General features: G+C 38.0%; 2 protein-coding genes across 3 annotated transcripts in view; one reads left to right on the forward strand and one right to left on the reverse strand.

Moving 5' to 3' along the window:
- Nucleotides 1–984: 984 nt before the first annotated feature.
- ATG12 (autophagy related 12) lies at nt 985–12,427 on the reverse strand. 2 transcript variants are annotated; one of them, XM_016224899.2, is made up of 4 exons: nt 12,226–12,427; nt 8,960–9,096; nt 3,228–3,290; nt 985–2,550 (listed from the first exon to the last, which is right to left on the reverse strand). In XM_016224899.2, the coding sequence occupies exons 1-4, from the start codon at nt 12,386–12,388 to the stop codon at nt 2,491–2,493; spliced, it is 423 nt and encodes a 140-aa protein (XP_016080385.2). In that variant the 5' UTR covers nt 12,389–12,427; the 3' UTR covers nt 985–2,490. The 2 variants fall into 2 exon arrangements, with proteins under 2 accessions (XP_016080385.2, XP_087671627.1); XM_087815501.1 differs by lacking the exon at nt 3,228–3,290.
- Nucleotides 12,428–12,843: 416 nt separating this feature from the next.
- The window catches only part of AP3S1 (adaptor related protein complex 3 subunit sigma 1), a 51,023-nt gene continuing 50,025 nt past the window's right edge, over nt 12,844–13,841 (forward strand). Inside the window, exon 1 of the mRNA XM_016224929.2 lies at nt 12,844–12,950. Coding sequence (XP_016080415.1) covers nt 12,882–12,950 — 69 coding nt within the window. The 5' untranslated portion in view covers nt 12,844–12,881. The remainder of the gene's footprint in view (nt 12,951–13,841) is intronic.

Here is a 13,841-nt window from a genome sequence, read left to right on the forward strand (position 1 = left end):
GGGTTGACTAATGCTATATAAACGAAGGAATGGTGTACACTTCTTTCATTTTCTAACCTGGTTAGAGTAGATGATATTTAAGGTCTCTTCAGGGTTAAAACTTCTATAAAAACACAATTCCAGGAAATAGGACAGACAACAATGCGGTGAAGCCCTGGGGAGGAGGCGGGAGTGGGGTGGAGGGTGACAATGGGGGGGAAAAAAGGGACATCTGTAATACTTTCAACAATAAAGATAAATAACTAAAAAAAGATTCCAATCTTATTTTGATTACAGATAAATATTCTTGGCTTACCTTATACCCTAAATATGAGGAACTCATGAAGTTCTTGGAGTAGATACTTTCAAAGAAGGAAGCACAATATTCTAATAATTACACACACTGTGTATGTTGTGGGTCATCTTTGCATAATAAGATAAAGCATGACATTACTGACATCAATTTTCTCATAAACGTGGAAAACAAAATATAATCTAAGGGTTCAGTTCCCCCCCCCCAAGTTCTATTACAGTTAACAGTTTAAACCAGACATCTGCAAAACTATCTGTGAATTGTGTATAAAGTTCCCGTTACCTAATAACTTGAGGGATTAAGGCTTACAAGTGAAGGTTGCAGAATTAGCATAGAATGATTAATTCTTTGGGTAAGGAGTAAGAGATAATAGTGTAAATATCATTTTTAATAGTGTAAAGCCCTATACTATATTCTTCAAGGTTACTAGGAAAAAAACTAAAGTATATACATATTTAGCTTACCTTAGATTTACTTAGATCAACTAAGTTCTTTAGATCAAAAAGGAACAATTAAATTGTCACAAATTCAAAACTCAAGTAGCTTTGATTATTGAGGTAGTAAATATTCCATCACCTAAAACCTTAGTGGTAAATATAAGGTAAGCACATTTTGCTTTTGTTAAATATATATGCGTATAAATATATTCACATCCTTCAGTAAACTATAAATGGACAAAGCCAGAGAACAGATCTTTTCCATATCCAATATATTTAACTTGAAAATACACTTTCCAGCTTTCAACATATATACAAATTTCTTACCTAGTCTTACATGATGAATTTTCACAATTCAACCTGTATTATTCCAGTGCTAACTACTAACTATTAATTTATTATACAAGACCACTGGTATAAGAGAACTTAAGAATTCATTCTTGGACAGAAAATAAGAACTAAACAGCAATTTCGTCACCCTAAACTGAATTGTTCCTTAGCACCCCCTAATGCTAATGTATAGCAGATCATTAACCATAAAGTATATTCTAGGATTTAACGGACATTCATATAGTTCAAAGTTCCCTGATGAAATCATACTATGCCCATTACCTTCAAAAATAAACACTTAGAATTCTTGTACACACTTTAGATCCTGTTTGGACACTCCATTCAATTTACTGGAATGTTTTCTTTTAATGCTGCATTACAAATATAATACAGAATGAAGGAAAAAAGCTAAATCTCACTTTAAGTAATTACTGATCGAATGGCATTAGGAAAAAGGTACTTTTAGTCAGGGCATGAAATACATGTAAAAACTAAGGCTCTTTTTCAGTTTTTCTTTGAGTGTTTTCAAGTTGAAAAATACATTATAAGAAACTCAAAGATGTTGCCACATTTACTTGAGTGCTTTTGATACTGTAAAAATAAGAGACAGAGTATCACCACAATAGCAGCTATAACCATTGGGACTCCAGAATTATCAAACGAACGATAGGACTGAAAGAGCAGTATGATGCATTTGTCCAAAATAACTAAATCTAAACCAGTCTTCCAGTGTGTCAATATATATGCTCTCTTGGCTAGATGTTTGTTAGAAATGAGCAGAACAGCTTTTCCCTCAATTATAATCTGGCAAAGATGTAAAACCAAACTGCTTCTTTCTCTCTCTCTGTCTCTTTCTTTCTTTCTTTCTTTCTTTCTCTCTGCCAGCTGTGCTGCCCTCTACTGGACCACGTAAGGTATAAAGCCAGCAGGTCAATGAGATTTTGTTTCACAAGATAACACTGTAGGTGCAAGTGCAAATGAGTAAAGGCATACCCCATACTAAACAAATTGAACTTTCCAGAATAAGCTCAAAAAAGTTCCTTTACTAAACTAAACTGACTTTTACAGTGGAAGAACAATCAGCAGAGTGCTAATTTTACAAGTAAACAATTTCAGTCATTTTGAGAAATGATAATAAAGACACTTTGTACAATCTTAGTCTTTTCAGGATCTTGGAGGCATATCTGGAACAATAGTTGTAGTACTGAGTATACACTAATGTCAATCATTTATGATGATTTCTGTATTAATGCAAATCACATTTTTGTGAATATATTTACTCTATGGATTTTTTAAATGCATAAACATGGGTCATAGCAGATAACATGCTGAGATCACATCCACAAGTCTCTTGCCACAAGTATCAAACTTTTCAGAGCTGTTTCCTTAGTGAAGATTCATTTTAGTTATCAAGACCTTTTTCTCTGTAGTTCATCCCCAAGCCTGAGATTTGCAGTAATGTAGGACCAGTTTACCATCACTGCCAAAACACTACAAAAAGGAAGAAAAAAAGCAATAAATTTAATTTTGTTATTCTTTGATGAAACTAAGAAAAAAATGTTATATGTATCATAAATATCCTCATACATGTACACGTTAGTTATCTATAAAGCTGTATCTTTCAAGAGATGCAAGTTGCTATTGGACACTTATCAGTAATCATAATGTTTAATAAAACCTGTCCTTCAAACATCACAGGCATGGATGGGCTTACATATTTTAATCTTGTCCCCTTGCTACATCTCTCAGTGTAATGTATACACTGTTTTCTACTACTAGTGGTGCTACTGTGTAAACTATAATAATTTTTGCCATGAAACTGTAAGAATGTTGAATGAAGTCATCCTTATGTAGTCTTCTTTTAAATTTCTTGGAGGAAAATCTGGATTACTGATTATATAAACAATGTAGAAGAAGTGAATTAGGTAAAAAAAAAAGACCTTACTTTCCGGGCATACTTCAAAGTCATCTTCTGTTCGTATTATTCATTCCTTAATTACTTAATCACTGTATAATTTATGTTAGAGATATAACAGAAAATAAGAAAGTAATCTCTTTTTTCCTGAGAGGCAATTAAGAACAGCATCTCTTAAAATAATGTTGTGAATTAATCGTACTATTCACAGCTGTGCATCTTCCATTAAGAACACAAAGCAGTTATGGTTTACCTCATAGAGGGTTCCAACTTCCTGGTCAGGGGAAGGGGCAAAGGACTGATTCACATAAATAAACTGCAAAAAAGAAAAAAAAAAAGGCGATTCATTTTTAATGGTATCCTGATTAATTTGCATTTTTCTGGGGTCCAATCAGCCAGCTATTTCAAATTCTTTGTCTTCAGAATTGAAGAAAGCTTCCCTAAACTCCTCCTCCTAATTCTCATAAATTAGTCAACTAATAAGATCTTTATGAAGATTACATCCTTCCTGGAGGAGTAAAAACAGATTTCTTTGCTCCTAGAGCAGTGGTTCTAAGAAATTCTTATTTTTTAAGTATATTTTTATTGATTTCAGAGAGGGGAAGAGAGAGAGAAACATCAATGGTGAGAGTCATTGATTGGCTCCCTCCTGCAGGACCCCTGCTGGGGATCAAGCCCAAAACCTGGGCATGTGCCCTGACCAGACTCGAACCTCGATCTCCTAGATCATAGGTTGATGCTCAACTGCTGAGCGACATCAGCCAAGCAGTGAGAAACGTTAAATATTGTTTTTACAAATAGATTTTGAAGGTTTAAGAAATTATTAAAAGTATGAATTTTCCCAACTACTCATTTTAATTAAAGACAGAATTTTTCCTAACAAAATCTCATACATACAGCCTAAAATCAGGAAACCTAATATTTGAGATAGCCTGTGCATTTTTCCTGGGTAAATGACTTACATGGTTGGAATTTTTTTTTACCGTTATCAGCACTGAAAACTCTTAAAGGTACTGAACTCCAGGCTGAGTGCTACTACTGTAAAGTCACTTGTAGCCAAATAAGATTGTAACATAATTGAAACCTAATGTCCTTATAACCTTGTTCTTTAAAGGATTCATTATTCAATGTTTCAGTTTAGTCTGTTTTTATTCTAGTACAGGTATCCTCTGCTTTTCCAAAATTCATGTTATGAAAGACATACGTAAGTACCAGTTTTAACTAAATGAAGAAACCCTAAGAGAATTTTCGCTTTCATGAAGAAAGAAAAAGTAACGTTCAGCATGTTTTGCAGTGAGTCATAGAAACGGTGAGATTAGCCCTGCCAAGCTTCTTCCCTGGGAACTATACTCAGCATCTCAGCATCAAGCCACCATAGCTTAGGAGTGTGTCTGTGAGCATCTGTGCTTTATCTCAATTTACTTTGTGTATCCGTCAGCAAGATGTGACCTAAGATATCACAAAGCCTAAGAGGGCTCATAAGGGTGTTATGCTTAGCATAAAACTAGATATAATTAAGTGTATTTAGTATAATTTGGTAGGTTATTTTGGGGGATCAGGGTATGCTCAAAATTTTTCCATATAAATTAATGGTAATTGCTTCTTTACTTTATGCCATTTTGGCTTAGAAAAGGTTGCACAGGAATGCTCTCCTTTAGGATAGTGGGAGAAACTTGTATATAAAAAATTCCTGGAGATACTGAAACAAAAGGTCAGTGTCAAAGTAGCTTTTGATAATTTTCCTTTTAGAAAACAAAACATTATTTGCAGGTAACATATCAATTTTCCTTAGTCTGTAGTCCAATTCTAATACTACAATTTGCTGGGCTTAACGTTGTCTTTAAAACAAATCAGAATAAATAGTTGGCTGTCAGACACTACTTGGGTTACCAACTATAAAACAAATATTGCCTACATTTCTCCCTTATGTAATACAGTGTGGTAATTAAGAACAGAGGCTCTATTGAGACAGATCTAGGCTTGATTTCTGGCTATAAATATGAATAATTTTTCTCAGCTGGTTTCTTTCAACAAATATGGAAAATAATAGTACTTATACTCCTTGGGGCAGCTGAGAGAGATAAAATGAGATAGTATCAGTGCCTGGTATATATATTCAATAGGCATTAGTTTTAATTAAATTATTTAAAAGTAGTTCATGAGTTAATATCAATTAATGATTAAGACTGAGTAATGTTCTAACATAAAAATTTTAGAAAGTTAACAGAGATCAGTGTGCATTTAAATGTCTATTTCTGTAATACAGATATAAGAATTTGTCTCTAGGTCCTGGCAGTTTAACTAAGAGTGAACACAGATTTTACTCTTCTGGTACATTTTAAATGAGAAGGGCTCCAGATGACAGTTTTTTATTTCAGCAAACATTCACTGTCTATTATGTGGCAGGGATTCCCCAAGGTGTGGAACTATGAAGATTAATATATCTCCCATTAATGAGTTTTCAGTCTACTGGAGAGGCAGACACATACAGATAAGAATACAGGTAAAAAAGTGTATCTGATAAGGTGTGTAGTACACAGAGATGTGGCATTAGTTTAGCCTAGCAAAAACATCAAGGAAAGCCTCCTCTAAGAGATAATAAATAGGATTTAACTAGGTGAAAATAATAATTAAGACTTTGTAGGCAAAAGTAAGTTTTAGTGTTTAGGGGACACTAGAGTAAATGTAGCAGAACTACAGGAAATCAATGTGGTTTATAACAGGAGTCAGGAACTAAAAGTGACTTTAATTTTTTAGAAAAATCCAATTTAGCTAGTTTAAAATTCCACAGAAGTAAAAATTTCAAAGTGCAATCTTTTGCTAAATGCTACAACTTGGGAAGATAAAATTATTTTAGTTTTAAAGAATAATGATTATGTTTTTAAATCACCAGTCTATATGTTTATGTCTCTTTAGATATTTTGGTTGTTATAAAGCTCTTTCTCTAGTATATTCAGCAGGAAGGGTTCATGGGAATAACATTCCCTGAGTCTTGCACATTGTTAAGTTTGTGCACTGATTAAAAGTCAGTTTGTTGTATATAAAATCCTTATTTCACAGTTTCTTCCTTTGTATCTTCGCTATCAAAGTTTGATGATAACCTAATTTTCTTCCTAAGTCATGTCCTCTTTCTTTCCCTAGGTGTCCAAAGGCTTTTAAAAAAATTTAAAGTTTAATAATTTTACCAGACTGCGTCTTGATGCTTGTTAGTCAGGGTTGATATTCTTAGGTACTCAGTCTATTTTTTAATGTGTAGCTTCAAATCTTTTTAAAGTAATTTCCTTTGTTTTTGTGTGTTTTTTTAGAATATATCTATTGATTTCAGAGAGGAAGGGAGAGGGAGAAAGATGAGAGTCATTGATCGGCTGCCTCCTGCATGCCCCTGCCTGGGGATGGAGCCCACAACCCAGGCACCTGCCCTGACCGGGAATCGAAACGCGTTCTCCTAGATCCTAGGTCAATGCTCAGCCACTGAGCCACACCTGGCTGGGCAATAATTTCCTTTGAATTATAGTTTTAAGTATTTGTTTTGTTCTTTTGCTTTGATTTTCTTCTTCAGGGATTCCTGTTATCCATATCTTCACTCTCCTTTGTTCATTCTCAATTATTTGTCACTTTTTCTCAAATCTCTTTTACTTTTCATTTCTTGATTAAAAAATTGTTTTGACTTCTATTTTTTTAAGGCACTATCTGTTGTTTATTTGTTCTTATTCCTTCTAGTTAATGCCCATTTCTGAAATAATGTGTATTTATAATTCTTTTCCTGAGATGTTACTTCGAGTTTTACTAATGCTGATTTATGTTGTTCTTTCATGTTTTATATAATTTCATTAACGTCTTTTAGCTTGTTTTGAAATAGTTATAGTTATTGACTTGTCTTGTAGGCATACTTTTCTGGCATGGCTTTTACTGTTTTTAGTGATGTTATTATTTTTCTTTTTTCTTTTCAATAACATTGTATGGGATTTGACCTTGACCCTTTTCTGTTGCTTTTTTATGAATTTAGTTTTCTTCAACTTTCAGATTGAAGTTAGTGTAGTTCTTCAAGCTCCACAGAACTCCCTCTTCTGTTGTTTTTTGGTACAGTGTCCAACAATACAGAAGCCTGTTTTCTGAGACTCCAGGTTCCATTCCCCTCCACTTTGATCCGGCTTCTCTTTCCTTCCTCCCTCATGTTCCTACTCTGCTCAACTTTGTTGCACTTCTAGAAGCTCCTCTTCAGCATGGGTCTTGTCCTGGAAGGGAAGGAGCCTTACTGAATCTGTTTTGAGATCTCTCAGGGGGAAGACTGCCCCAGCCTCTTCAGGTCTCCTTAGTGAAGACACATGGTAATCATTTGGTAATACATGGTAATCTTTTTATTGGAGAAAATAAAACCCTTTCAATTTCAGCTACTACTCTTAAATTGCCCACTGTACTTCCCAGTGAAGACCTGTTAACCACTTCCAGGTTCTCCCTTTCTCAGTGTCAGATGTCAATCCAGTTGCTTGCTTGCTTCTTTGAACACATTTGCTGATACTATGCAGATCCTGTGGTTTTTGGTGGTTTGTCCCCACAAACTTCCATTTTAAGGTTCATGATGATATTTTGTCATCTAGTTTTGTAAAATACTGATCATGGGTATTTAGTTTTGCCAACTAATTGACTATGTGTATGTGGGAATTTAGAGATTTAACTCTGCCTTCTGACACCACTATCTTCCCCAAATCCTTGCTAAAATAATGTGGGGTACAGCTAGATGAAAGCTAGAAGACATAAGCTCTAGTTTAATCTAGAAAAGTGATTTCCTATTGCTTAAATGGAAAGGGACAATCAGATCCACTACAGAGGTTTAATGTTGAACCATATGAAGTTGCTGTTTTTATAGTTTAAAATGACTGATTAATGATAATTTTACATGGTTCAACCTAATACATGTGCATATTAATCAAGTCCTTTCAGATTACTGGATACAGGCAATACAAAATGTCAGGACTCTAACATTAACATAAAATACAGCATAGTTTCATCTTTTCTTAATTACTTGGTACTCCTCTGGCTTCCTACCTCTCTAATTGTTCCCAAAGAGATATAGCCTTTTCTCATTCCTTTCAAGTGTATGTTCTTATTTCCCTGATTTTTCCATTTAGATTTGGACTCTAGGCAAGATCCTCTGCTCCTGAGGTTTTAGCTACCATATGAATGTGGATGACACTATAATCTTCTTGCCCATCTCTGACATTTAATTAAATTCTATATGATACTCATAAAACAGATACTTTTCTCACTCTGATTGATCAACTGTAAAACTCAAGTATTCCCAATTCTTCCTTTGGAGGAATCACAGGGTCTATGCTATTTTTACCTCAAATTATTTCTAGTGATTGATCTATCTTATACTTACTCTTGTACCTACGTTCATTTTGTGAGAGCCACTTACAGCCAAATTCCTATATCAGTATTAATATTGGCCAAGATGTGATCTGCAGATAAAGGTGTCTATTAATTAACATACAGCATTCCAAATTTCTATGGTTGAATACCAAGTTAAAAACCATTGGCATTTAAAATATTAATCTTTACAACTGCAACCATGAAGTGCTTAACATGTACTACAATATGAAATAAGAATATCTCTTAGTTCTTCCATAACATACGGCAAAGATATATTGCTTACCTCAAGAACGGGAAGGAAGCAACACTGATATCAAAACAAGTTCTAAAACCTAAAAGTTCGACATTCAGTGACTTTTTGAGGAAAATCACCAATACAGTAGGTTAAAAAAATTTATCAGTTCACATTGTAAAAGTAAATCTAAAATTCATTCATTTCAGGGTTCCCCAGAGACTCTTTCAATAAAGTACAGAAATTCCAACAAAAAAATAAAAGAATATTACTGAAGTAACATGTGACTTCATATATATTTCTATATACAACAGTTACTCATTGTTGCCTAGTAGCTATTGTGAATTATTGTAGAGAAAAATTCAGCATTGGTTTCATACCAACTGTTCTGAAGCCACAAGTTTAAGGAACTTTTTGATGAAGTCAATCAGTCCTTGGATGGTTCGGGTTCGCTCAACAGCCCACTTCTTCGTTTTCATTATAGGGGTGTCTCCCACAGCCTTTAGCAGGATATCAACTGTAAAAGGAAAAACAAATTGACAATTACACTAAAACCTCTAAAGTGAATGTGATATATATGAGATTTTAGAAAACTTAAACCTTTAATCTACACATAGTTTATACACTGAGGATACTAGAGGTATGTCTAAGATGTACAAATGTTAGGTAGTAAGATTCTTTTTGGTTTTTTTCCTTGACTCTACAGTCCCAGTAAGGTCTCCCCATAAAATGAATCTTTAAATTTCATTTTAACAATTAAAAAAAGAAAGAAATATAAATGGTCAATAAACAAATTAAAAACATAAAATGTCATGGCCTTTTACACCTACCAAATTAGTAAATATTAGAATAATAATACTGAAGATGATTGTACTGTTGGGAATACAAAATGTTACACCCTTTCTGGAGAACAGTATGGTAATACATTACCAAATACTTAGAGATATGCTTTGACTCAATAATACTAATAATAATAGTTCTAGGAATCTAATCTAATAAAATATGAGATGTAAAAAGATTCACTTAGAAGAATTTCACCTTTGTTGAAACACTCATTTTTATAGGGGGGGAAAATGGTAAACCTAAATATCCAACAAGGATATTTAGAGGGGAGTGGTTAAATAAAGGATGTTAATAGTCTATTATAGAATTTATATAATTCAGTAAAGAACACACTCTTTAAACTCTCCAGGTTCAAAATCCTGGCTCTGCCACTTGCTATATATATGTATCTGGATAAGCTCTTTAATCTCTCTGTGCCACAGTTCCCCCTTTTGTAAAATGAGGATAATAGCACCTACCTCATAAGGTTGTTTTGAGGATTAAATGAGTTAATACATGTAAAGCATTTAGAACATGCGTTTAGCTCGTAACTCAAAATATAACCAAAGGCCAAAAAGTTTCAGTTAGAGAAATTAAAGGTTTCAATAATCCAAAACATATACTCAAACTATGAATCTGTCTCCTAAAGTTACTATGCTTAAATAAAAAGGGGGAGGGGGCTGTAATATAGAACTGTATACCAGAAACCTATATAATTTTATTAACCAATGTCAGTCATCCCAATAAAGTCAATAAAAAGGAAAAAAAAAAAAGACATCTATCTTATTATAATCAAAGGCAACACTGAAAGCAAAATAGTGTGTTGCTGCCCCCTAAAGTTAATTCTAGTCTATTACATCCCTCTTTCCCATTCTTTGGTATTAAATATTGAGACCCAATGGAGTCAAGAGATCAATTTATTCAAGTTTACCCTTGGAATGAAGGCACCTAGAACATATAACGCACACAGTATTCTTCCTGCAAAAGTTCACCTTCCTTCCTCCACTTAATAACTCTAGCTTCAGTTATCTAGGGAACATGAATGAATTGGAAGATAAGTGAGGGAATTTTAAATAACTCACCTTCCATGCTCCCTCAATCTCCTGAGGCTATCAATAGCTCATTTGCACCTGAGCATTTCAAGAAAGAGAAGGCAGAAAATATTACGAGTTGTACTACTGCAGGAAAAAAAAATTGGAAGGGCAAGGAACTAAAGGACACATTTATTTAAATTATAACTACCTTTTTTTTTTTTAATTCTAAAGATGATTTGCCTACAGTTCTCAACCCTAGCTGTGCATTAGAATCAACTGGGGGAACATTTAATTTACAAGAATACAGTTGTCCACATCAATTAAATCAGAATTTTGGAAGTATGGTCTTGGCATACGTAAGTTCCAAAGCTCCCTCAGGTGTTCTAATGGGAGGCCGGGACCAACAACCTTGGTTTGCTTTAATAATCTTTGTTCTTCTGTAGATTAAACCAGAAGTGGAGCATATGAAATAGCTAACCTTCTTTCATCAGAAGAGGTCCTCAAACAAGGATCACAATTTCAGGGTAGAAATTCAATAGCTAGAAATTTAAGTTTTATATCAGAAAGGAAAACTCAAATGCTCATGGGAGCCAGAATTTTTAAATCATGGTTTAAAAAAATATATTTCAGACCAAAGAAAACATGTCATATAAACTCAGGCCATATCCCATGGTTCTACAAAGCTATCTTCAGGGTCGAGGAGTCCGCTTTTGACTGAGACTGTTAGAGCTTAAAACAAGCCCTTTGAAACTCTGTTCCTGCTTACAGTAAAACGTTAGAAAAAAAGGACTGGAAATCTGTAAAACTCATGGAATTCTTCTGAAGAAAGATTCTAGTGGTTATCTATAAAAATAATCAAAGGTTTGTTTCTCTAGTAGTGCATCATGTGGAAATGACTGAATAGATTTCCCCCAAATGTAGAGGCAGTCTAACTTTAAAGGGGGACAGTGCTGGGAGAGACAATTACCTTCAATGGCAGAAGGAGAGGCTGTGAGATCACTGAGCAGAAAACATGCCAAGACCTAGACTAAGGCTCTGGACTGAGAAAACCTGTCTGAGACCCAGGGTCAACCTCTGTGAATTACAGGTGTTGATGTGCCGCTTTTCTCATAAGCAGCTCTACATAGAGCGCTCCAGGACAAGTAAATTCAGGAATTTCTGTATTTTACAACGGCAAACTTAATTCTCAAGCAATATAGGGTTGATGACAGCTAGCTCAAGCAATGAAATGATTCACAAAGGTTCCAAAATGTTTTTTAAGGCGATACCTTATGCCTTTAGCTTTCCCTTAACATTCTTCATTTTGGGTAGAATTTCAGGTTTTTGGTTCAAGGAGTAGATTCACACGCAATTGGTATTAAAATAACTACGAACTAACTAGTCGGAAGGCGTGGCTTCTAATCCAGACTTGCCACCCACCATCCCCAAAATCTTAAATCATTACTCAAATAATGAGCTACCGTGTTAAGCACCTGGAGCTACCGAGACCCCACTCCGCTCCCACCTGTGAGAGCTCGAGGTCAGGCCAAGCGCAAGGAGCCAGCGCAGTCATCAGCACCGCGGCGGCCAAGCGCCGCACTGCCACGGCGCGTCCACGAACGGCTTTCTTGAGAGGCACTCAATTCAAAGGTCTTCAAAGCTGAGCACACTTCCTCTCTCCTGACTACTCAAAAACCACGTCTGGCACGAGCCCTCCTCTAAATTCTGCTTCTTTGTCGCCCGCCATCCCTAGTGGGAAGCAATCTACATCTTCCCGCCTGTGCCCAGAAAGAAACTACCCTTCAACTTACTTTTTTTCTTGGTGTCGCCGGCAGGTTCCTCTGTTCCCGGCGAGACTGCGGCGGAAGAAGGGGGCTCCGGAGTGGCTGTTCCTGGGGAGACGTCCGTAGGTCCTTCGCCGTCAGCCGCACCTGAAGGTGGGAGCTGCAGCACGGACTCCGGCTCCTCAGCCATCTTGTTCGGTTGGAGGCGAGAGCGGAAGTGGGGGGCTCAGCGTGTGCAGGAGGCGGGCTTTGCGCCGGGGAGAGTCGCTAAGCAGGCGCGCGACTAAGGGGACCAACACAACAGTGAGAGTTGGAGTTGCCGGCTGGCCCTCTACGTCGAACTTGTCGCAGACCCCTGAGCGTTAATGCCATGACTACTGCTTTCCCACAGCAGCGAACCTCTGGTAGGGGGCGGCGGGCTACGTCGCACAGGACCCAGAGTGCGCAGGTGCCCCTCTGACAAGCGCGCTGAGGCCTGGAGTGTTTCCGCTTCCCTCCGCGTCAGCCCCGCCCAGGCCCCGCCCAGGCCCCGCCCCGCCCAGGCCCCGCCCCGTGACTCGGGGGCGCGCGCGCGTGCGGGAGGGGGCGGGTTGGGAAGGATCGCCAGCGAGATCCCGAGGCGAGGCTCGCGCGCCCGCCCCCGCCCTGGCCCCCAGCGCCCACCCGGTCCGCGCGGCTCAGCCATGATCAAGGCGATCCTCATCTTCAACAACCACGGGAAGCCGCGGCTCTCCAAGTTCTACCAGCCTTATGTGAGTATCCCGCCGCCGCCGATATGGGCGAGGGGGAGTCGTTGGCGGCCGGCAGCGCCCTTAGGGCGACTCCCTCAGGCACGCCGCGGCCCTTCTCACGCCCCGGCAGCCTCGAGCTCCCCGGCTGTCAGCCGCCCTGTGGGCGTGAGCCAGGTGCCCACCTCCCGCCGCGCTCCCATCGTCCGACGTGGCTCTCTCTAGGTGGCTCCTCAGCCCGTCTGTTGCCTGGGTGGTTTCCCAGCTGCGCGGGCGAGGCCCTGGAGACTTCCCTGTGCGGGCCCCTCGCCGGCGGGCAGCTGCAGCCCACCTGCGCCCGCGAGCCCACCGGCGCTCTTGCCTTCCCGACACCCGCGACTTCTGTGTTCGCCTCTGAGGAAGACCGCGCCGAGCTCGCTGGTCTCGCAGCCCCACCTCCCTGACTGCCAGCCTTTCCTGGTGGACTTCTTTCTCTTCTGCTACGGACTGATGGGCGACTGTTTTTCACTGTAATCCTCTCATCGCGCAGGAACTTGAGCTTCCTGCGCTTTGATAACCGCACGCTTTGTACAGTCTCTCCTGTATGTTGTGTTAAGTGATCGACTCCCGGGTTTGGCTTTCATACCTCCTTATTAAAGAAAAAGATAAGTGAGGAACTAATGTTTTTTTCGGGCTTTTCGCTTAGTGGCTGTACATTATTTACTCCTGCAGTAACTGGCGACATTTGTAGTTGACCGGCCAGAACTGTGATTCTATACTTGAAAGTTATGATCTTAGCTGCTGATTTGGCATTTTTCTACCTAAGGGAATTTGCCCTAGTTTATAGTTTTTCTCCTGCTTATGAAGAAGAGTAATATTTGTAAAACTCGCTTAGCAGTGTATTGTTTAAAAATGCTGGAGATCTTAAGATAGTGA

Source organism: Miniopterus natalensis, chromosome 3, assembly GCF_054644295.1.
Source record: "Miniopterus natalensis isolate mMinNat1 chromosome 3, mMinNat1.hap1, whole genome shotgun sequence".
Lineage (NCBI taxonomy): Eukaryota > Metazoa > Chordata > Mammalia > Chiroptera > Miniopteridae > Miniopterus > Miniopterus natalensis.